The 23,565-nt window shown below is 36.4% G+C and overlaps 1 protein-coding gene across 1 annotated transcript in view; it reads right to left on the bottom strand.

The window, feature by feature from the left end:
* Nucleotides 1-23,565, bottom strand: part of LOC106875270 (putative flavin-containing monoamine oxidase A) — a 28,800-nt gene that overhangs the window by 3,392 nt on the left and 1,843 nt on the right. The window contains exons 2-10 of the mRNA XM_014923357.3: nt 12,992-13,082; nt 11,157-11,298; nt 8,657-8,774; nt 6,591-6,748; nt 4,559-4,648; nt 3,358-3,448; nt 2,918-3,018; nt 2,101-2,274; nt 922-1,109 (exon numbers count right to left, since the gene is read on the bottom strand). Of these exons, the coding sequence (XP_014778843.1) occupies nt 922-1,109; nt 2,101-2,274; nt 2,918-3,018; nt 3,358-3,448; nt 4,559-4,648; nt 6,591-6,748; nt 8,657-8,774; nt 11,157-11,298; nt 12,992-13,082 (1,153 nt within the window). The remainder of the gene's footprint in view (nt 1-921; nt 1,110-2,100; nt 2,275-2,917; nt 3,019-3,357; nt 3,449-4,558; nt 4,649-6,590; nt 6,749-8,656; nt 8,775-11,156; nt 11,299-12,991; nt 13,083-23,565) is intronic.

Here is a 23,565-nt window from a genome sequence, read left to right as displayed (position 1 = left end):
CATTTAGGTTGTGTTGGCTAAATATTCAACATCAGGTGTATATACTCAGGCAGTATTATTTATATAATAAAAAGATCAGGTGTGTATATTCAGGTTGGGTTATTAACATACTTATGCTCTCAAGTTTGCCTTAATGGCAAATTTCTAGAGAAGTTAAGACTGAGAATTAACTTTATCAGTGAGGGGAGGAGGTATGTAAAATCTAAGGACACAATCTATCTTTGTTTCTTTAAGGGCTAATTGTAAGAGAAGTGACTATGATCTTTACAGGTTCACTAAGATTGTTCAGATAAATGTAACTAATACTCAGTTTAATCATCTATAGGAAAAATATGAGTAAGGTGTGTGCTGCATAGAGTACTACTCTGGTTGGAAGGACAGGATAAAGTACTTAGTGTGCGATCTGCAAAGTGAGACACAGTAGAGTTGATAAGAGAAAGAGTATGTCAGGTAGACCTGAATGGGGGAGGTATGCTAGTTCAGAGGAGCATGGTTGTGGTAGTATCAGTGCAAGTTGTGGACAATTGAGACATACATTTCTACACTAATACAAATATAGTCAAAGCAACAGTGTGTCATATCTTAGACTTAGTAATATGTTATGATGTCCTAAATTGTAACTTAGGAACATTAATATGCCATGTTATCTTGTAAGACCAGTAGTATCATATCATAACTAATGTGTCACAGCTTTAGTTCTTGGAAATTATAGTATAATTTAAAATTGGAATTTACAAAAGTCGTGAAATATAGGCTTTATAGCATAAAGAAAGTATGAATATGATGTTCTTCTGTCCCTAGTATCTTCCTAATGACTTTTTCATCCAGTTTCATCTATTTCCATGTGAGTTAGGTACTTACCTCTTTACAAACAACACACATCTTTTCCTTTTTTTAATAAAAAAAAACCAGGTGAGTTACCTATCAAATGGTTCTCGTAATTCTTGATTAAAATATCGTGTTGATCCTGGCACAAGGTATTTGAGGAAGCAGCCTCCATTGTAGGGTTCAGTTGACCAGTCCTTCTGTTGAAATTCAAGGAAATCTCGTACATCTTGTCCCAAGTAAGTCTCTAAAATATTCAATAAGATAACTTGTCTGTCTTCTGGCTGAAAGTAAAATACAATAAATGATATCAAAGTTAAGATGGCTAAATAACCTGTCTCATCCTATAACTTAATTAACATATTAACATTTAATTTTTTTTTTTACATGTCTTAAAAACATTAAAGGTAGTGCCCATGACCATTTTCACAGACTCCATCAAAAATGGTAATTGGAAGAAGGAAGTTATCCTCAAACTGGAGACCTAACTCAAATGCTTGCTACAAAAGTAATCTGCTAACCACACATGAGGACCATGTGGGTGTTAAGCTGATGACAGACTAAGTCTGCTACACATGAATAGGAATTGTCTTTCTGATGAGCTTGCACACAGTTTCTGTCTACCAAATTTTACTCATAAAGCTTTGGTTGACTCCAAGGCTATGGTAGAAGACACTTGTATAATGTTCCCAGTGGTAGGATTGAACCGAAAAGCATGTAGTTGAGTAGGAAACATCTTAATTATGCAACTGTACCTAAGTCCATTTGGCATTAGCAACCATATGTTGGTGTGGTTGGTGTGTGTCAATGAATCAATAAAACTTTAACTTTTGCAATTCAGACTGTATAAAATTAAGCCAATCATGTCCTGTTAAGAATATTACAAAATATATCCAAAATTCATAAATTTCATCATGATAACATTTCAATAATGTGTATTTATATGATAAACTGCAACACTTTATTTAAGAAATGATGTTTGAACAAGCCATTGTCTTCATTGTTATTTAGCCCCAGGTCAAGCAGACTTACAATTAAGGGCATTGTAGCTGTAACAATCCTTTCTTTTTCTTTTCTTTTTTAGGGATAGAGTACTCCAGAGTCTATTATCTAGGGAGTCCTTCCAAATCATACTTTTTTTTCTTAAGATGAAGGAATTTGGTTACTATTTCTATAAAACTGAGTTTACACTTTGAGGCTATTCTGCTAGCTTGTTGCACACAGGTTAATCGTTTTGTTTAGCAACTTAAAACTAGTTGAAGGGATATAACTCACGTTTTTCTCTTCTCCCACACTTCCTCGATTAACTGAAACAAATCCAACTAATGCTGGGTAGCCTTTCGCCGAGGTTCCGTCATACACAACTCCAATGGCACCATGTTCTGCTTCTTCAATCATACTTTGGAAGCCATATCTTGATTTATCTGTAGAATTTTTGCTCCAGAAAGCCTATGAAACAAAATAAACACCAAGTCATTATCAAAAGGCTAGTTTAAAGAAGACATTTCTATATCTTCCATTCTGAAATTAGCCATATCTTTTTTCATCTAAGTCAGTTCAACCAAGCTCAGTTTACTTATTTTGGTAAAAGTTTTAGAATAAATTATATTAACGAGATGAGGCGAGATGACAAGTATAAAGTACAAATGGATAATTTGTCTTTAAAATAAAAGAGAGCAGATAAAGCAATGTAGTGCTGATAACAGGATGTTGAGTATAGTTGGCAGTGATAGCACTGTACTGAACCTTATGATGCAGGAAGTGTACTGAACATAACAATACAATGATGAACATTACAAAACAGTGATATAGCATTGGTTGTACTGTAAGTAGTGAAACATTTGTATAGTACTGAACAGCAGTATAATGTGAGTAGGTGTGGTATGAGTAGTGTGAAACACTAGTGTACTGAACATTGTAATACAATATTGTGGTGTAAGTAGTGAAGCAATTGTATACTGAACATTATGCCTAACTTTCTGTTTTCCATGGTCTGACATAGGGCAAGAGCTCCCAAAATGTTACATTCTTCAATCCTCATGGCATTTGAAATTATTAAACTTATTATTTAGTTAATATTGGTTTGTCTTACCTCTTCATAAGTGATACAAAACTTGATGATAAAAGCAAGTGGCACGTTCTTTAGAACAGTTAGTTTAGTGGATGGTAAATCAGGGCTAAAGTGGATTTTGGCTGTAAAACAAAAAAAAATTCTGATTCACATTGACATACATCTTTGTCTGTCAGTCACACATTATGTATATATTTTACATATAAGCACAAACAGCAAATACTATGTATCCTACACACACACACACACACGCACACAAACACAGAATCTATAACTTACAAACATACATAAACACACATTTTTATATCTGACACATATGCACAAAGTTCATATTGTATTTAAATACACATATACAACCGTTGCTATGAAATCGAAAATCTTGTGTAAGCCAACTAACTTATATGTAGACAAATTAAGACATTGGTGAAGAATAAAATGGAATAGGTAAATATTGTTACTACCTGAAAGGTGAGGAGGAATTGCTAAGATTACTCGACTGCAATTCACTTGTAAACGTTTCTCTGTGACAATCATGACTTTTTCTTTGGAAGACTGGATAGCATCATTATAGAATTTGTGGCAATGCAATAGGATAAGAAGTAGAGGAAAAACATTTAGATTTTATTTCAGTTGAAATACATTATGGTTAAAAATTAGTCTGTTATAATGTTGCATTTAAAATGCTTTTAAAAGTTAATATTTAAATTGGAAACAAAGACTAAAAATAGTAGATGCATCAATCACTGTTACTGCTCCCCTCTGTCCCTTATACCCCTATAAAATTAATCACTACTAGTCAGTGCTTCTAAAAGAGAGTGGTATCACCCACTATGACATGCACAGACTTAGAGCTAAAGAAAAACAATGTCATGTTAATAAAAACTAAAGATTAACGAGGTAAGATATGTTCACCAGATTGAACCAGCCATAAATTAAAAGGTAAATGGGTCTTACTGGGGTTATGGATTACCTGGTTTGCAGTTACAGAAAGTCACTGCCTGAATTTGGGAACTGGAACTTGTTTTTTTTCAGTTAGGACATTTTGTACTAAACAAATGGACATATCAGATTGGCTTTTTCAACTGTTCATCAGATAGAGTAATGATATCAACATAAAGCTAATCACTGAGACTCAATAAATTTTCTTCAGAACTGATGATTTCAGTATTGAACTGATCAGCCAAGGTTGTTGGTTGCAACTCAGTCAACCCTAATATAAGCTCCTTCACCAAGACAGCAAGTAGGGAGGAAAACAGAAATGATTACAGCCAACTTCATGTCAGTTGCTATCTGATATTTAGCTAGGGGTTTTTTTTTTTTTTTTTGACAGCTTAACTCATTAACAATGAGATTCTGTGGCCAAGCTACCTGCGTTAATCTACTGATTTAAAATTTTAAAATCTATGGAAGCTGACACTTGGATTCCATTCTCTCTGTCTGTCTGTCTCTCCCTCTCCCTCTCTCTCTCACACTCATATTTTCACATTCCAACAACAGTCAACAACTATGTCACTTTATGAAAAGACTTTGATTTCCTTTACCCTGTTGTTCTCTACTGGACTGTTGTGTCTGATATCTTTTTAACAATAAACACATTACAGTGAACTGAAACCTCAACTTCTTTTACCACTTCCTATCCATTTTATTGTTAATGGGTTTTACCTGGATTATGTGGGTCACTGGACAGTTTAAGACAACATTCTTTTTTCCAATATACTTTTTTAACATCTTTGATAATTGGTAAAGTCCTCCCTGAAACAGAGCCATAATTTGTACGAGATTAGAATACTGTGAGTGGTGAGACATTTAGGAGATATGTGATATAAAGTAAAAATTCAGAAAATATAGTAACCTGTGATATAGTAACCTAATCCATAGGGCCATAAGAGAGTTTGAGAATTCCATTTCTCATGAGGAGTGGAGATTTTTATGTTTGCCTACAACACAAAAACAACAGCACTACTCTCTCTCTCACATTCTCATTCTCTGACAAAGAGCAAGGGCTGAAGAATTAGATTCTACACTTTTTGTGGCAACTGAATTTATTAAAACTTCCTTTGAACTTTTCTGTAATATGTGAAATATTAATATGTTGTGTGGTTGTTGAAACAGTTATGGAATAGTTAGAAGTGAAAGATTAGTGTGTTGTGTGGGTGATGAATCAGTTGGGATATATATATATATATATATATATATCTGTAAATATAATATCTGACAATTATTTGGTAGCCATGATAAAACTCTGAGCATTTTTTTCAATAGCCCAATAACTGGCGTGGGTTTCCGCCCCGACATCCGAAACTTGGAGTTTTATCATGGCTACCGAATTTACAGATAAATTCCTCTATTTACATAATATTGAGATCTCTTTCATTCTTTTGTTGTCTTACCATTTCCATCAACATATATATATATATATATATATATATTAATCAAATATATATATATATATATATATATATATATATATATATATATATATTAATCAAATATATATATATATATATATAGGATCTTTTTTAAAACGGGGGCCACATTTTTCATTAACGAAACACTTTGAAACTTGGAACACTGGTAGAATGTGTCATATAAAACATCTTTTTCTCTTAGTCTTCTTAAAAAAAAAAGAAATCCATAAATTATTCCATGTTAAAGTTGTCGTATTTCTGTAATTTCAACCAATCACTGACGTCCATTCAGCCGATATACATTAAGTGCCGACTACATAAACAAACGATTCTGAAACAATTAACCCTAACCCTAACTCTAACCCTAACCCTAACCCTAACCCTAGGGTTAGGGTTAGGGTTAAAGCAAATTTAAAATGAAAAAAGCAAATAAAACAAAGAATCGTTTGTTTATGTAGTCGGCACTTAATGTATATCGGCTGAATGGACGTCAGTGATTGGTTGAAATTATCGAAATAACACAATTTTTTACATGAAATAAATTCGAATACAAAAATATTTTTCTGTTCTATAACACAAAATAGATAAGTATACGAAGTTTGAAAGTCTTTCGGTACCAAAAACACTACGTAAAACATTAATGAAAAATGTGGCCCCCGTTTTAAAAAAGATCCTATATATATATTAATCAAATATATATATATATATATATATATATATATATATATATATATATATATATATATATATATATATATATATATATATAGAGAGAGAGAGAGAGAGAGAGAGAGAGAGAGAGAGACAGACAGACAGAGAAACAGACAGACAAAGAAACAGACACACACACACACACATACACCAACACACACACACACACATATATATAAAGCTGGGATGTTTGAGAAGTTAGTGTACATGCTAACAATAACCTAAATGTAACTCTTCTCCTCCTTTGTAAATGACTGGAGGAGGGGGAAATATAATATTGATGAGACTGAATACATCTGAACAACAGGAAAAGGACAGAAGAATACATGATATATCAGACAGTGATATAAATAGAAGACAGAGAGAGAAAATGTAGATAGAGGAAGTGAGAAAACATGTCATGGAGACAAGATAGCAGAGGATGAAGTGAGATGCTAGATAGAAGATAACAGGGTGACAAGAGGGAAATTGAAGAAAACAAAATTCATTACAATAAAACAAAAACAGATGAAAGCAGAAGACAGAATATTGAAGAAACAGAACAGAAAATGTTGTGAAAGGTGTAAATGTCTTACCTTTACCCTAAATTCCTGACCATTGTATTCTGCTGGGTTGAGGAATATTTCTAAATTCCCAGCTGCATTGATGTACATGAGGAAATAGAGTAGTGAGATTTCTTTGGGCATGTAACCAAACAGGGACTTGACAGCAGCTATAACAAATGGTTTTGCTCCTGGTAGAAAAAAAAGAGAGGAAGAACAGACAAGTATTTATACATTTGTGGAATAATAGAAAGATGAAACACAGGAATAATATAACATGGGTGGGTAGAGAGGATTGAGAAAATAGATTGTTGTTGTTTAATTCCAGGTCAGCTTGAATTGAACTGACTTATAGTTAAAGACATTCCCACCATGGCCATCTCTCCATTTTGAAAGTATGTAGGGTGGTATTGTCCAGTGTGACCTTTTTTGAAAACAGTAGTGTGCAATTTGAGGGTATTTGGCTGCTATTTTTAGCAGGTTGAGTAATTGCAAAAAAGGTTCCACTTGTAGAGTTTTTTATTATGATAGTGGTGATGCTGGTGGTTGTGGGGGCTCTGTGCAAGAAATCGTACAAGTTTAGTCTCATTGTCCTAGCAGCAATTGATCAAGGAATGGCTGAGAGAGAATGAAGGAATACAAGTACAGGTTATATAGATATACACATACTCACACATACAAATACAGTCAGACATTTATATGTATGTATATGCATATATATATACAACTTTCTTTTCACTCCAGCCGGTGTGAAGGCAAGACGAACTACTAGCGTTCTACATCAGATTCGCGTTTGGCCGTACGGCTTTTTTATGTTGTTTTCACTGTCCAATTTTTCCTGTCTTGGTTTACGTTTGCCACCTTGGAATCCTCTGTTTAGTTGGTTGATCCACTACTCAGGAAGAGACTATTCTAGAGTACGTCCTGCCTTATCTTCGAAACGTCGAGTTAGAATAGAGGCAGCTGATGAATAATTCCAAGTGGCTTTCTGTTTTCCTATGTGTTCGTTCCGTTGTCTGTAGTTCATTGTTCTAACGTCCTGTACCCTGATATGCATCTATATACACATGTAGATGAAAGTATATACATATATGTGTGTATACATGCATATATATTTTTTGTATTATTATTATTATATATATATATATATATATATACACACATACACACGTATATACACATATACATACATGGACACACACACACATACACACAAAGCCAGCTATAAAAAGTGAAAGACAAGCAACACAGATACATATAGAATAACTAAAACTCTAATACACAAACACTCATACACACACAAATATCCACTCACACACACATGTCTACACATATATGCATACAAGCACACAAACACACACTGACATCTACTTACACACATTAATGTCTATATCTAATTATTTCCTGCTTCTAAGTACGCAAATTTTTCAAGTCATATAAAATAATAATCCTTTCAACTATAGGGCCCAAGGTCTGAAAAATTTTGGGAGATTACATTGACCCAAGTGCTTAATTAGTACTTATTTTATCAGTTCTTAAAAGATATTAAAACAATTTCTGGCTTTATTATAAAACAATTCAAGGATATAACTTCCTGAGGAAGATATGTGTTTCTAACAATAAACAACAATCAGTCACAGGCCATTCAGGTCTGAAGAAACACCATAAAGCTAAGTGCTTTATGGACATGAGACCCAGGGAAACCCCATAGACCAGTCACAACTATCTTTATTTAATTACTCCACTGCTCTATAATTTAGAGTGTGCTTCTCTTTTGGATTTACGATTTACCAGTGATGTGCCGGTGGCACGTAAAAGCACCCACAACACTCTCGAAGTGGTTGGCATTAGGAAAGGCATCCAGCTGTAGAAACTCTGCCAGATCAGATTGGAGCCTGGTGCAGCCATCCGGTTCGCTATCCGGTTTTTAAACACAAAAATGTATAAATACCTCGTAGTCCAATGTGTTCTTCCCATTCTAAGACAATAGGGTATGATTAGAGGGAATTTGGCTGATATGGAGAATCTCCCTCTACAGTTTTTGAGTGAAGCTCTAAGGTGTGTTATATAGTTTTTCAGTAAAACAAATTGTAACAAACCTTTTGTCCATAAATTTGCTTTCATATATTTGTGAAATGTAATGCCATCACTCTCTTGAGCTTCCACTAAATTCTGCAATTCTTCCTCACTTTGGAATTTATTTCTCAGATATCTTAACTGAAACATTTCAATTTAAGAAATACAACATTATTATTCTTCTTATTATTATTATTAGAATAGTTTTTTCATTGGATGTGTAATGTCAATGTGAATACCCGTCAGAGTGTAAGTATCCTGAGAGAAAAGCTGAACATTAGAAGCATCAGTTGTGGCGTGCAAGAGAGACGATTGCGCTGGTATGGACATGTGGTGAGAATGGATGAGGATAGCTGCGTGAAAAAGTGCCACACCCTAACAGTTGAGGGAACCCGTGGAAGAGGTAGGCCCAGGAAGACCTGGGCTGAGGTGGTGAGGCAAGACCTTCGTACATTGGGCCTCACCGAGGCGATGACTACTGACCGAGACCTTTGGAAATGTGCTGTGCGTGAGAAGACCCGGCAAGCCAAGTAAGATCGTTGCCAGTGCCCCTGGACTGGTTCTTGTGCGGGTGGCACATGAGATGCACCATTTTGAGCGTGGCCGTTGCCAGTACCGCCTGACTGGCTCCCGTAGGATTTTCGAGCGAGATCGTTGCCAGTGCCCCTGGACTGGCTTGTGCGGGTGGCACATAAAAGACACCATTTCGAGCGTGGCCGTTTTCGTGCGGGTGACACGTAAAAGCACCCACTACACTCTCTGAGTGGTTGGCGTTAGGAAGGGCATCCAGCTGTAGAAACTCTGCCAAATCAGACTGGAGCCTGGTGTTGCCATCCGGTTTCACCAGTCCTCAGTCAAATCGTCCAACCCATGCTAGCATGGAAAGCGGACGTTAAACGATGATGATGATGATGATGATTGCATACTTTCACTGCACTTATTATGCCGGGTGACAGAGATACAGCATGACAATAAGCCATTCTTTATTTTTTGCAGACTGCAGCATACACATGCTGTCAGATTCCAAGCAGACATGTACAATTTTTCAACAGTATTTTGATGAATGTTCACAAGAAGTGATGGACTGAAGCTGGTGAACTTTTTGCCTATCTTGCAGGTCTGCTGTAACTCTTGGTTGAAGACACAAAGTGTTGGAAAAACTGATTTCAGTAGATGATTGCACAGCTATTCAAACATGTTGAATAGCTGTGCAATTGGAAAATTGCTAGAACTAGATTGTTTGTGCTACAAACTCTATTGATACATACCAGACATATTTTGTATTGTCTTGGCTACTGTCTATAGCAACTGGCAGCAAACTGGGCACATTCCAAGTTGTATGAGCTGAGGAAGGACCCAAACAAGGGGAACGTAATAGACAACATCAGGCCTAAAATCTGCTCAACAGAGAATTCAAGATTTTTTGCAAAGGTGTTCACCAAGAGGGTTGGAACTCATCATCAGTGATATAGTTGGAGATGCATGAATTTGTGTAATTCCTAGTGGAACTTTCTATGACAATCTCCACCTCATGTGATACATTGTACAGCTGGTTAAGTACTAATTCTGGCTTCAAGTCATTTCTAGATCTTATTTCAGTGGGGATTTGATCAGTTAAGATCAGTGTCAATTAAGTGTCAACTAAGTATATCTAGTTTCACCTGTCTTCAGAGACCAGATCATAGCAATATACAGCAGCATCTATTTGGTGGTCAAATTAAATGGCCACCTATCAGCTACAGAAGCTGAAGATGTTGAGAGAGGATCCCACTTGAACTGGGACACAGAAAACCTGTAACTGCTTTTACACAGATGGTGTAACTGTCATGGTGACATTAAAAATAGAAGTGGTTAACACCAGTAACCACTTCAATGAAAGATGCAATGTATATTCCATAAACTGAAGCAGATCATATGGAAGTGTTTCTGGTCTTTAAAATGAAGATGTGAGTTCACAAATGAAGCTTGTGTAACTCACAGGGTTGATACCACAATGTTGTAAGAGTGAAAGGCCAAAGATACTGGTGGAGATATTGATCAATGGCTTGCTACTATCTTTACTGAACAGTATGGGCAGATGGTGAGTATAAATGTGATATAGGTCCTGATAAACCTCATCCCATTTTATTGCTACATTCTTTTCGTTGTCGCATCTCTCTCTCTCTCTCTCTCTTCTCTATGCTCAAACTTTCACCAAATCCCACCTAGTATGACTACTTGTTTCACACTTCCTTTCCTTTCTGATGCTACTTCTCTTTCTTCTGACTCCCTTCCTCCTACACTTTAGTAGGAGAGAGAATACACGCATACACATGCACAGGAGTTCACCATAGTAAATTTATCAGTTTTTTAATGCCTAAAATATGATCCTTTTCACTCACCTCTACACAACTTGTAATCTCTTTGCAATCTGTTTCGTAAAATTTGTGGCAAATACATGAAAAAATTATTATCCTCTTTTTCCTGAACATAATTTTGATAAACAAGAGAATGAATGCAATGCAGAAGCATATGAAAACTTACCTTCAGAATGAATAAGAATAGATCAAGCTTAGTGAAAAATGACATTGGAGGTAAACTTCCACTCGGATTTGTGGAATTTATTTGTGGATTGAATGTTTCTCTTTCAAACTGGCGCAGCATGTAATGGAGATGGGGCTGTGGCCTGAAAAAGACAACAGCGACTATTGAGTAGATAGTGAAATACTGGTTAATAGTGCGTCACTGTAGATATCAGTTGTGGGTTCAGAGCATCAGTTGTAAGTCACTGGTTAGTAGTAAATCACTAGGTCTGTAGAGAGTCATTGATTCTGTAGTGAGTCACTGGGTCAGTAGGAATCCACTGGGTCAGTAAGGAGTTACTGGGTTAGGAAAGAATCATTCTTCTGGTATTATACCAGAAGAATGACTGTATTTTCTGTTTGAATGATGAGTTAAGTGAAGATGAGAAACCTGAAATAGTAAGTCTTGCAAGTGGGTTATCTATGCAGACTTGTCCAAATATATCTTTTAATGTTCTAGAATGAGCAACATGGGAAAATACTCTAAAGTAAGGATACTGTTTGAAGCTAAAATAGTACTAACAAAACTTGAATCAAAGAAAAGGACCCTATCATTTCCATTGTCAAGAAAGCCTTCAGATCTGAATATTATCCTCTATTCTAAAACCAATTATGTCAGTTTAGAGGAAGAAACTTTAAAGGGTGTTTTTTTTATTTGTTAGAGATAATGTGAACAAAATGGCCTCGAAAATGTTGGTCACCAAAAAACATTGGATCATTAAGTTTGGAGACTTTTGCATTCAGTGAAGCAGTTGATGCTGATGTCTTAATGGCTGCTTTGACACAATAGATATTTCAGATGCCCAGATTACTAGAAGTACTCTGTAAAACTGACACTTCATCACTTGTAGAGACTTTAATGTGGCACTGGCATCGACAATGCTCGAATGGTGCTTTTTATGTGCCACTGGTACAGGTGCCAATCAGGCGGTACTGTCATTGGCCATGACAATGACTTCACTTGACTCAACAGGACTTCGCAAGCGCAGTTTATTGCCCAATGATTGAAGGGTACTCTTAGATGGGCTGGTTATGTTGCACTGACATAGGCCATGGTAATGGTCTCACTTGGCTTGCAGGGTCTTCTCAAGCACTGCATATCTCCAAAGGTCTCAATCACTTGTCATTGTCTCCGTGAGGCCCAACGTTTGAAGGTCATGTTTCACCACTTCATCCCAAGTCTTCCTGGGTCTACCCCTTTCACAGGTAACCTCTACTGCTAGGGTGTGACACTTTTTCACACAGCTGTCCTCATCCATTCTCGCCACATGTCCATACCAGCGCAATCATCTCTCTTGCACACCACAACTGATGCTTCTTAGGTTCAACTTTCCTCTCAAGATACTTACATTCTGTCAGGTATGCATACTGACATTACTCATCCATCGGAGCATACTGGCTTCATTCCTTGCGAGCTTACACATGTCCTCAGCAGTCACAGCCCCTGTAGCATGGCTGTTCGTACACATGTGTCATACAGTCTGCCTTTTACTCTGAATGAGAGGCCCTTTGTTGCCAGCAGAGGTAAGAGCTCTCTGAACTTTGCCCAGGCTATTCTTACACACACACTAATAGGCTAGGATTCTTTCAGTTTCCATCTACCAAATCCATTCCCAAAGCTTTGGTTGGCTCAGGGCAATAGTAGAAGACACTTGCCCAAAATACCATACAGTGGGATTGAACTTGAAACCATGTAGCTGGGAAGAAACTTCTTACCATGCAGTTACATCTGTGTCTATATATGTCATGTTGATAAATGAGAAATAGTTGATAAGATTAAAAAAATGTGTCACTCACCTACCTACCCACTCCCCACCAAGATCAAAATTATCTTCTTGGCCATCTGATACTTTCATTGGTATACTGTAAGTTCGACCTCCAACTCGGTCTGAAAGAAAACACAATTACTAGTTAATTAATCTTTTTGCAATTAGTCATTTAATACAATTATACAGATAGGTTATGGTTACTAAACAACAACAACAGAATTAGACCTATGATGAGAAGCGTTCAAGTCATAATGATCGTATCCTGTATTACTAACAAAAGCCAGCAACCATGTAGAGGCTCATATGCAAGCAAGTTTATTTTGTAGCGTGTTATAATAGATATTAGAAGCACAGAGAAGAGATATAGACCCACTGACAGAATTTGAATCACATATCTATTGCTTATGACATGACTGCCTTACCGATTACAATACAGAGAGAGTGTTTAATCGGAGCCCAAGCATGATTATATGACTAAAAAATTTACTTCAGAGTCACAATGATATGGATTCAATCCTTAAATATTTTCTACCACTACTTCAGCAACAATGTGAAATCTATGCTTTTACTGGAGTGTGGTACATTGCAGCAAAAGCAGTGGAATTTCATAACCTGGGAATTTTATCACAAGGTATATGTATTATGAGTCAATATATCCTCAGTAAATTCATCATCATAGTTTTTATCAACAGATAAACTACATTGCTAAACATTAAAGATTTTCTTTTTAACATTTATCTATCTTCTACTTGTTTTAGTCATTAAGCTGTAGCCATGCCGGGGCACGGCCTTGAAGGGTTTAGCTGAACAAATCAACACCAGTACTTTTTCTTTTAAAGTCAGGCACTTATTTTATCAGTATCTTTCTTTACCAAATGGTTAAACACATCAATACTAGTTGTCAAGCAGTGGTAGGTGACAAGCACAAACACACATCATCATCATCATCGTTTAACGTCTGCTTTCCATGCTGGCATGTGATGGACAGTTTGAATGAGGACTGGCAAACCGGGAAGCTGCACCAGGCTCCAATCTGATCTGGCAAGGTTTCTGTAGCTGGGTGCCCTTCCTAATACCAACAACTCCAAGAGTGTAGTGGGTGCTTTTTACGTGCCACTGGCATAGGTGCCAGTCAGGTGGCACTGGCATCAACTATGCTCGAATGGTGCTTTTTATGTGCCACAGGCACTGGAGCCATTCAGACATAATTATATATATATATATATATATATATATATATATATATATATATATATATATATATATATATATATATATATATATATATACACACACACACACATACAATGAGCATCTTTCAGTTCTCATCTACCAAATACACTCCCAAGGATTTGGTTGACCTGAAGCTACAGTAGAAGACACTTGCCCAAGGTATCAAGCAGTGGGACTGAATCCAGAATCAGAAGGTTGGGAAGTAAACCTCTTACCACACATTCACATTTCATAAACAATGTGAAAAATAGAAAAGTTGAATGCCAAAAAGTTATGAATATCAAATACACTCAATAAATACATGAAAAAAATATCAATAATACTTTTAAAAAATTGAATCACACAAAAGAAAAAATGTAGTAAAAAGGTTACATTATTTTATATTAGAGGAAGGAAGAGACCTACTGGAGATTACAAGATAAACTATTGTAGCTTAGAAAACTAACTGTTGTAGCTGGGAACAGGTGGGGAGACTACTGAAACTTGGAGGACAAAATGTTGTAACTCAGAGCACTGGTTGCAGTAAGTAGGCTGTTATGTCTCAGAGGACAGATTAGTGTAGCTTGGAGTACAGCCGACTGTAGTTTGGAAGAGAGACTGTTGTAGCTTGGAGAACAACTGTATTTTGTTTGTATCTTGGCAGTCAAACTGCTGTATCTTAACAGGTACACTTTTGTATCTTGCAGGACACATACTGAAGCTTGCTGGACAATGTTCTAGTTTGGAAACAAATGGACAAATGGATGGATGGACAGACTCACTGACTAACCGACCGACCGACTGACCCACTCACTCACTCACTCATTCATTCACTCACTTTGTCTAATAATCCATCCAAAAGACATAATTAACCCTTTAGCATTCAGATTACATTGTCAAATGTAATGCTTATTTATTCACATTGTTTTGAAATCTGGGTGATGTGATTGCTTATTTTTAGAATGACATTGTAAGGCAGGTACAAGAGGTCAAATCTGGCTGGTTTGAACATAAAGCAGGAAGAATATTTGGGCTGGATATGGCCAGTTTGAATGCTAAAGGGTTAAACAATTGTTAGATATGGTTGACCAGAATAGAATAGCAAGGGCTCATTTTGACTGAAAATGAAAATATTTACAAATGGTTGGTTGAAGGCCTATAATAAAAACAAACTGCTAGGCTTTAGCATAACCAGAACAAAAGCTAAAGCTAAGGAAATTATTCTTATACTTATCCTCCACCTCCAGTGTAACTTGAGGTAGTGTATGCATGTGCACATTAGACTGAAGGGGTAATGAGAGTAGGCGATATATATGCAGGAAGATGAAAGGAAGGAAACAGAGGCAAATAGGGGACTATGATATGGGGGATGAAAATGAAAAGTCTGGGTATGTAATATGAGAATAAAACTCATAAAAGGGAAACTTCAGTCTTTTGATACTAGTTGGGGGCTCAACCAGTTCATTAAAATTATATTTACACTCATAAGAATAGAGACCAAAAAAAGAATCATCCACTTCTTAGTGCCTTCTGTTGCTGCTAAAATATGGTTGGCAGTTTTCAAGCAACCTCTAGTTGATCTCACGTAACAAAGTCTTTTTCGTCAACAACCATCTATGTCTTACTAACATTGTAATGTTTTGCTTTCCTTGGATCATATAGGAGGATCTGTAGTTGCTTAGTTGGGTCTTGAAGGGAACTGGCTTTGGAGAATTCAAGCTGGCCATTAATAAGTGGCAAGTCTTTTTTTATTTCAGTTAGCACAGGTGTTGGAGGTTTGTGGCCTTCTGCATTGGTTGATGTGTGTGTATATATGCATCCTTGTGCTTACGGATTGTGCTTCACACTTTTTACACTTTAGTATACATATTTGTGCTTCGCTGTGTGTGTGTGTGTGAGTGTGAGTGTGTGTGTGTGTGTGTGTGTGTGTGTGTGTGTGTGTGTGTGTGTGTGCGCGCGCGAGCACATGCTTTCCATATATGTGGATGTGTGCATACGTCTGTTCCAGGAAATTCACATGGTTGAAATGTATGCATGTAGGTATATATGAATGTATGCATGTATGTATAGATCTATGTATGTAAACATGCATTTATACATGTGTGTGTGTGTGTGTTTGTGGATGTTTGTGTGTGCGTGGCTGCATGACACCACATGTAAATGTCTTCTACTATAGCTCTGGATTGACTAAAGCCTTGTGAATTAATTTGGTTGATGGAAACAGAAAGAAGTCTATTGTGTATGTGTATGTGTGTGTGTATACATATATTATATATATATATATGTGTGTATGTATAAAAGATCCACATGTACTACATTTATTTAGCACACAGAAATTACAACATTTCTATAAATATACCAAAATCTTTTGCAATGACAGACAGTAAATGCCACTACTGAATGAGGAAAGTCTGCTCTTCCCAACTGATCTATTTGTTCATGGACGCTTGTCAAACATTACTACATGCAGTGCTGCAGGTAAAGTGACAATGTTGGAAAAAAGACACCAATAAAAGTGTATAATGAAATTTACCTGTGTGAAAATGCTAATGCTTAAATCATCTGGACACTTAATTGAGATAAATTTATAAATAGACACAAGCATATGTATATTTGAACATTTACTTGTTATTCTACTTTATTCTTTCATCATCATCTTTCATTATTATCATCAACATCTATAACAAATGTGGACAAGCAAAACAGCAAAGCAAGAATTTGAGAGAGTAAGAAAGAGAGAGAGAGAGGGGGGGATTCCTGTATTACTAAAATAATATTGTGTGTGTGTGTGTGTGCACTCAGGTTTGCATCTGTCATACAGTGACATTGACCTGAAATTTACCCCCATCAATAAGAGTGAGGGTAGAGGAGGTGCTTTTTAAAATTTATAGGAAAAGTATCCGATTACTGAATATTCTGCCTCAATAAAGTCTCATTTGGCCTATATAAGAATAGAAAAGTAAACATTACAATGATGATGATGATGACAACAATGACGATGACAAAGAAGAAGAAAACGATGATGATGACAATGATGATGATAACATGCACGAAATAGATTGTTGCATACATTCTTGCAGAAAAAGCAAATATGGAATAAAAATGTCCACACCCTACATTCAGAAAATTATCTGTATATCACTTTTCTGCACAAATCTGGAGCAATGTGCATTTCAGATTGTAGAAAACTGATCCTCTTGGGCATTTGAGAAAATCTATATCCTGTGTGTTCTTAGTGTTTATTGCTCCTACACATCTGTCACTTACAAGTCTACTTTCTCTGTTAACCTTCCTGTAATTCTATAGCGATTCTTGCATGTCCACAGTTTGCTTAGGCATATGATATAAAATTGCTACCAACTTTTTTTTTGCATATTGAGCAAAGCCATTTCTCTGATGAAAGCAATGTCTTGATTGTTTTCTAATGAACTAAAACTTTGGTCTATTCTAATTTAACTTTGAGGCCTTTGGATTCCAGGTTTTGCTTCCACAACGGAAACTTTTTTCTCATTCTACAACAGATTATAAGATAATGAGGTTATTAGCACATAGCTATTACCATAGAGAATCACACTCAAACTCCCCTCTTATGACCTGAAGGACTATGTTGAATAGGAGGATACTGAGAACCAAACTCTGATGAACTCTTAGCTGCACATTAATTTTGGTGTTATACTCATTGTTAATCTAGCTTACTGACAGCACCTCTGCTAATGGTTTACATGGTTCTCACAAGCCATCTACCTACACCTAGATTCCTCAGTGACAACCAGATCATAGAATGAGAGCTCTGTCAAAGGCTTTCTTCAGATCAATGAATGCCAAGCATGATGGCTTACTTTCAGCCAAGTACTTCTTCAGTTGTCTTATTAGGAACAAGGCATCTATAGTACATTTCTCTAGCACAAATCCAAACAGCATATCATCATATATATTTCTCTCTCTGTCTCTCTGTCTCTCTCTCTATATATATATATACATATATATCCCACCAAAGTGGATATTGTGTTAGAACACTGAATTTTGTGTTATTTATCATGAAAGAACCTCTTATATGGACTTGTGGTGCATAAAACATTTATTTATTGCTGATAGGGGAAGTGATTTCTGTGTCTAGACAAGGTCAAGGAACGTTGAAATCATGCTATCTGGTAGAACCAGTGGCCATAACAGATGGCTATCGCTCACCAGCAATATCTGTAGGAGTACTTTTATGCACCACAAGTCTATATGAGAGGTTCTCTCATGTTAAATATCACAGTATTCCATATTCTAAACACAACAATCACTTTAGCGGTGGGAGATAAATATTACCATATATATATCTATATATATATATATATATATATATCATCATCATCATCATCATCATCATTTAACATCCATTTTCCATGCTGGCATGGGTTGGATAGTTTGACCAGAGCTGGCAAGCAGAAGAGCTGCATAAGATTCCAGTCTGATTTGGTTTAGTTTCTACAGCTGGATGCCATTCCCAATGCCAACCACTTTACAGAGTGTGCTGGGTGCTTTTATGTGGCACCAGCATAGGTGCTTTTAATAATGGAGCTAGTATGGGTGCTTTTTTATGTGGTATTGGCACACAACTCTTGCAAGCCAATCCTCTTCAGCAGAGTGAGCAGCATTAATAATTCTGCTGTGGAGGATGGGTCTTCTTGAGTACAACAAAGCACCAGATATCACAGTCCTTTGTCATCTCCTTTGTAAGGCTCAGTGTCCAGAGATTGTCCTGCAGTATTTCATCCCTTGTCTTCTGGGTTTCCCTCTTCCATGAGTTCTATCCACTTTGAGTGATAGATATTTCTTTATAGAGCTGTCTATACCCATCTGCATCACATAATCAAACTAGCACAGCCTTATCTCTTGCACAATGCATCTAATTCCTCTTACGTTTAAGTTTTCTCTCAATACACTAGCACTCTGTTGCACATGAACACTTACATTGTACATCCAATGGGGCATAGTATAACTGATACTCAACAAGACTCAACAACATTCTTTAGTATTCTCTCAATTGCCATAAGGATAAAATATGTATATCCGAATTTTGTTACCTGCCATTTCCTTCATCAAGTCTTCTGTAGCACTGACGAGAACAATGATATGTAATTAATTTAATTTAATGAAATTAATTTTAATTATTCTACCATGTTATTTACATGTTAATATCACTGTTCAAAACGATCATATGCATGTATTAAAATTCTTTTTATATTTCAACATCTTTCTCGGTTTTTCATGCTTATTTGCAAAATTTTGTGACTTTGAGTTTTGTGAGAAACTTTGTGACTTCGGTGAACTCTTTGATAAATATAATGTTTTCATCAATCATCTAGCCTATGTTTACCCCCTAGATTTCAAAATGAAAAGTGCTTGTTGCAAAAATGAAAACTAGCTAAAAGTGTGAAAAAACAACTGGAAAACACGAAATTTTCATTTTCAAATTTTCTCGTTTTTTCATGCTTATTTGCAGGTGGACGATGATGTGCCGTCTGCATGTCCTGACGTTGTGCTACCCACGGTGGAAGAAACGACCCCCACCCTTGAAGATGAAGAATTACTTACCTTTTTCTACAAGGGCGGGGAGGTGGGAAAAATAGTAGAAGAACATAAAGAGACAGTAGATATGGCCTACACATGGGATCCCGAATGGCCTCCACAGATAGCTGTGGAGGTCATAAGGTTTTCCATGAGGGAAAAGCTCAAAAGATTTAAAGAGGAATGTCGCATATGGCCGGGTGGCCCTAACATGACATATGCCTTGTACATGAATGAGGCATGGGAAATGGCGGGGTACGGGAACTCAAGCGGCATTGAAGATAATGAGGGATATATTGATGAATATATCGATGAGTAGGAGGTGAAAAAGCCTCGTTAGAAGGTTTGAAACCTCTTATTGTATTATTTGTAGTGGTTTAAAACCTCAATTATGTTTTTTTAAAAAAACAAAACAAGAAAAAACATGTTAAGTAAGAGGTTTTAGCACCTACTTTTTGTAAGAGGTTTGAAACCTCATATTAATTTAAAAAAAAAAGAAAATATGGTTTTGAGAAAAATCCAATTGGCGGGTGTTGGGTTTCGTCTCTCATTTATCCATTTTATTTCATTTTCATTCACTAATGTGCTTGTCCAGCCCGCAGCTACTATGTATACTGCCTTTATGGCAAATGAAATGAAATAAAGTAGCTTGCTTACGAACCACATGGTTCCGGGTTCAGTCCCACTGCGTGGCACCTTGGGCAAAACCTTGTGAGTAGATTTGGTAGACGGAAACTGAAAGAAGCCCATCGTATATATGTGTATATATATATATATATATATATATATATATATATATATTATGATTGACCGTTGACTGAACACTATTCAATTTTTTTTCTCCGTGTTTTTCTCCTTGTCTCCGTATTCTTTCTGTTGAAGAGCGTAGCTCGAAACGTCAAAGACTTTCCGTATTCCCGAGCGTCATACTAATATATACTTTTGTTATTTACACCACCTGTCCTCGTCTGTTGTTATTATTTGTATATTCTCCTACACATATATATATATATATATATATATATATGTATGTATGTATGTATGTGTGTGTATATGTTTGTGTGTCTGTGTTTGTACCCGCAACATCGTTTGACAATTGATGCTCCTGTGTTTACGTCCCCGTAACTTAGCGGTTCGGCAAAAGATACCGATAGAATAAGTACTAGGCTTACAAAGAATAAGTCCCGGGGTCGATTTGTTCGACTAAAGGCGATGCTCCAGCATGGTCACAGTCAAATAACTGAAACAAGTAAAAGAGTAATCCTACATTCCTTTGCGCATGCGTGGAGGCACACGCAAACAGCAGACGACACGAGGGAAGCCTGAAGGTGAGAGCTCGACATGATTACAACCAAATTTCCCTCAAACCACACTCAGCTACCGTCTTATAAATGGAAGAAAACATTGGACAATATCGTTCAAAATATTTAAAAAATAATAGAGATTACGATTCTAAAAAATTATTTTCTTTGACAAAATTTAACTTTATAAAAAAATTTTTTTTTCAACTTTCGGTATAATAATATCCGCCCGACAAAAATAAAGAAAGCGCAGTTGTTATCTCCGTCGCCACCGCTACTACCACCATACACTGAAATATTAGGGGCATAGTTTGTCCTCTTTTATAAATGTGAAAGCAAAATGCAATTTGCCTCCTTATAATGCTCGTGGATATGCTTATGAAATAAAAAAAAAAACAACAAAAAAAAACATCATGACTTTCGGAAACAATTTTTCATGCTCGGAATTGCAGAAGCATGGAAGAAACTATCCGCATCAATTGTTGGCTAGCTGGACATTACAACCTTCAAAACTTCCCTGCTTCCCGAAATTCGCCAACAGTACACCCGAGCATTCCCGCTTTTTTTTTAATCGACTCATTCACTTTCACTTCCTGTGCATTATTCTATACACGCACTTTTGGCTGCCTTTTCTGATTACCTGTGGTGCACTTGAACACTGTTTCAGTACGGTGACCGACAAGTTTCAAGTAATGATTTTTTTTAAACATGACAATTTGTCCGAGCTTTTTTTTTCAACCCTCAAAATCTCACTTAAGTGAAGGTCTCCTTTCATATGCAAAACACTGCATTAACACTTTAAAACTGTCGTTATTGTACGCCCTCTTCTACTTCAATCTTTCTTAAACGCGTTCGACCAGTTGTTAGGCAATTTCAATTTATTAAGTAGGTTAAAGCGATGGAAGTGGCAGTATTCATGTTTAGCGACATTTCGTCCGTTTTTGCGTTCTGAGCTCAAATTCTGCTGAGGTCGATTTTACCTTTCATCCTTTCGGGGTTGATAAAATAAGTACCAGTTGAGCATTGGGGTCGATGTAATCGACTGGTTTCTTCCCCCAAAATTTGAAACCAATTTACTGGGAAAGTTCCCTTCTCTTGCAATGATGCAATGGTTCTCACACTACCCCTCCCCGTCCGTATTAAATATTAAGGAAATGTTTTTCATTAATGAGAAAAAATAGAATTTGTTTTTTTTTTGTCTTTGCTACGTTGCACAAATCCGAAAGGTTTCAACTGATGTTGTTTTTTCAAAACGGCGATTTGTCAACCCCCTTTTCCTCCGCCTAATGAAAAAAAAAACCATCTCGCTATAATCTATTCTGGGTGTGAATGTGATAATAGCGAAAGATTAAGAAATCAGTCGAGAAACTAAGTGCAGGTCTACAGGAATGTGTAATGATGCAGCTTTTGAGAGAAATACTGAATTTTCTTAAAGTTTATACATAAAATTATCATTTTAGTCTGAAGGTTTAAATGGTTTTAGGGGTTGGTTTTTACAGATTTGAAACAAAACTTTCCCAACACCATGGCGGAGAAAGATTTCATTAACTATTAGAGGAAAGATAGCGAACTGGCAGAATCTTCGGCGTGCCGGACAAAATGCTTAACGGCATTTCATCTGGTTTTATGTTCTGGGTTCAAATTCCACCAAGATCTACTTTGCCTTTCAGGGGCGATAAAATAAATACAGTTGAGTACTAGAGACAATGTAATTGACTCTCTCCCTCAAAATATCAAGCTTGGTGTCTATAGTAGAAACAATTCATGAGTAGGGAGGCAAAAATATTGCCCTGATATTTTAGTGCAGGGTGAAGGTAAGTGGCGGTGGCATTTGTCAGTTTGAGAACCACTACATTATAATAATGCAGTAAATTGAAATTGTATAACAACCTGTTGCAAACTTCCACGGTGAGGAAAAGAAAGATTATTGGTGTGCAATTGTGAGTCTTAAAAGTGTTAATCAATGCTGTGTTTCTCATAGGAAGGCAGTTCCCTTCTCCTTAGGAGGGCTTTAGAAGATTGAGAACAATTGGCTTAAAAAAAATTATTTAAAATTAAAAACTTGTCGCGCACCATGGCGAAAAAAGAATTACAAAATATATTCCGCCTTCTCATTAATAAAGAGGTGGGAGTGTAAACAATGTATCTAATATGATGGTGGGGGGGGGGGGAAGAACACTTGTGCTGATGCATTCGTTATTGTTTGTGTGGTTGTTATTCTGAAATTTGGAGGAGGGGCTGATTTAAAATATTGAAGTTTTTGAAAAATTATCTTTCAAAAATTTCTCTATTTTTATAAGTAGAATTTTTAGCGGAGGTAAAGAACATGCACGCCACCCGTTTTCTGCGTAAATCTAACCCTAAACCTAACCGCCGAAAACGGGTGGTGTGCGTATTCTTTACCTTCGCCGATTTTTTTTTAATGCAGACAAAAAAGAATTGAGGAAGTGAATTTGATTATTATTTGTTTATTTGTCAAAGTTCTTACACCACGTTGCAAAAGTCATAATCTGTATGGCTGAAAATAGGAATC

The sequence above is a fragment of the Octopus bimaculoides genome, chromosome 2 (assembly GCF_046866305.1).
Source record: "Octopus bimaculoides isolate indiv1 chromosome 2, ASM4686630v1, whole genome shotgun sequence".
Lineage (NCBI taxonomy): Eukaryota > Metazoa > Mollusca > Cephalopoda > Octopoda > Octopodidae > Octopus > Octopus bimaculoides.
The sequence above is the reverse complement of the archived record's forward strand: the minus strand, read 5'-3'. Positions and strand labels throughout refer to the sequence as shown.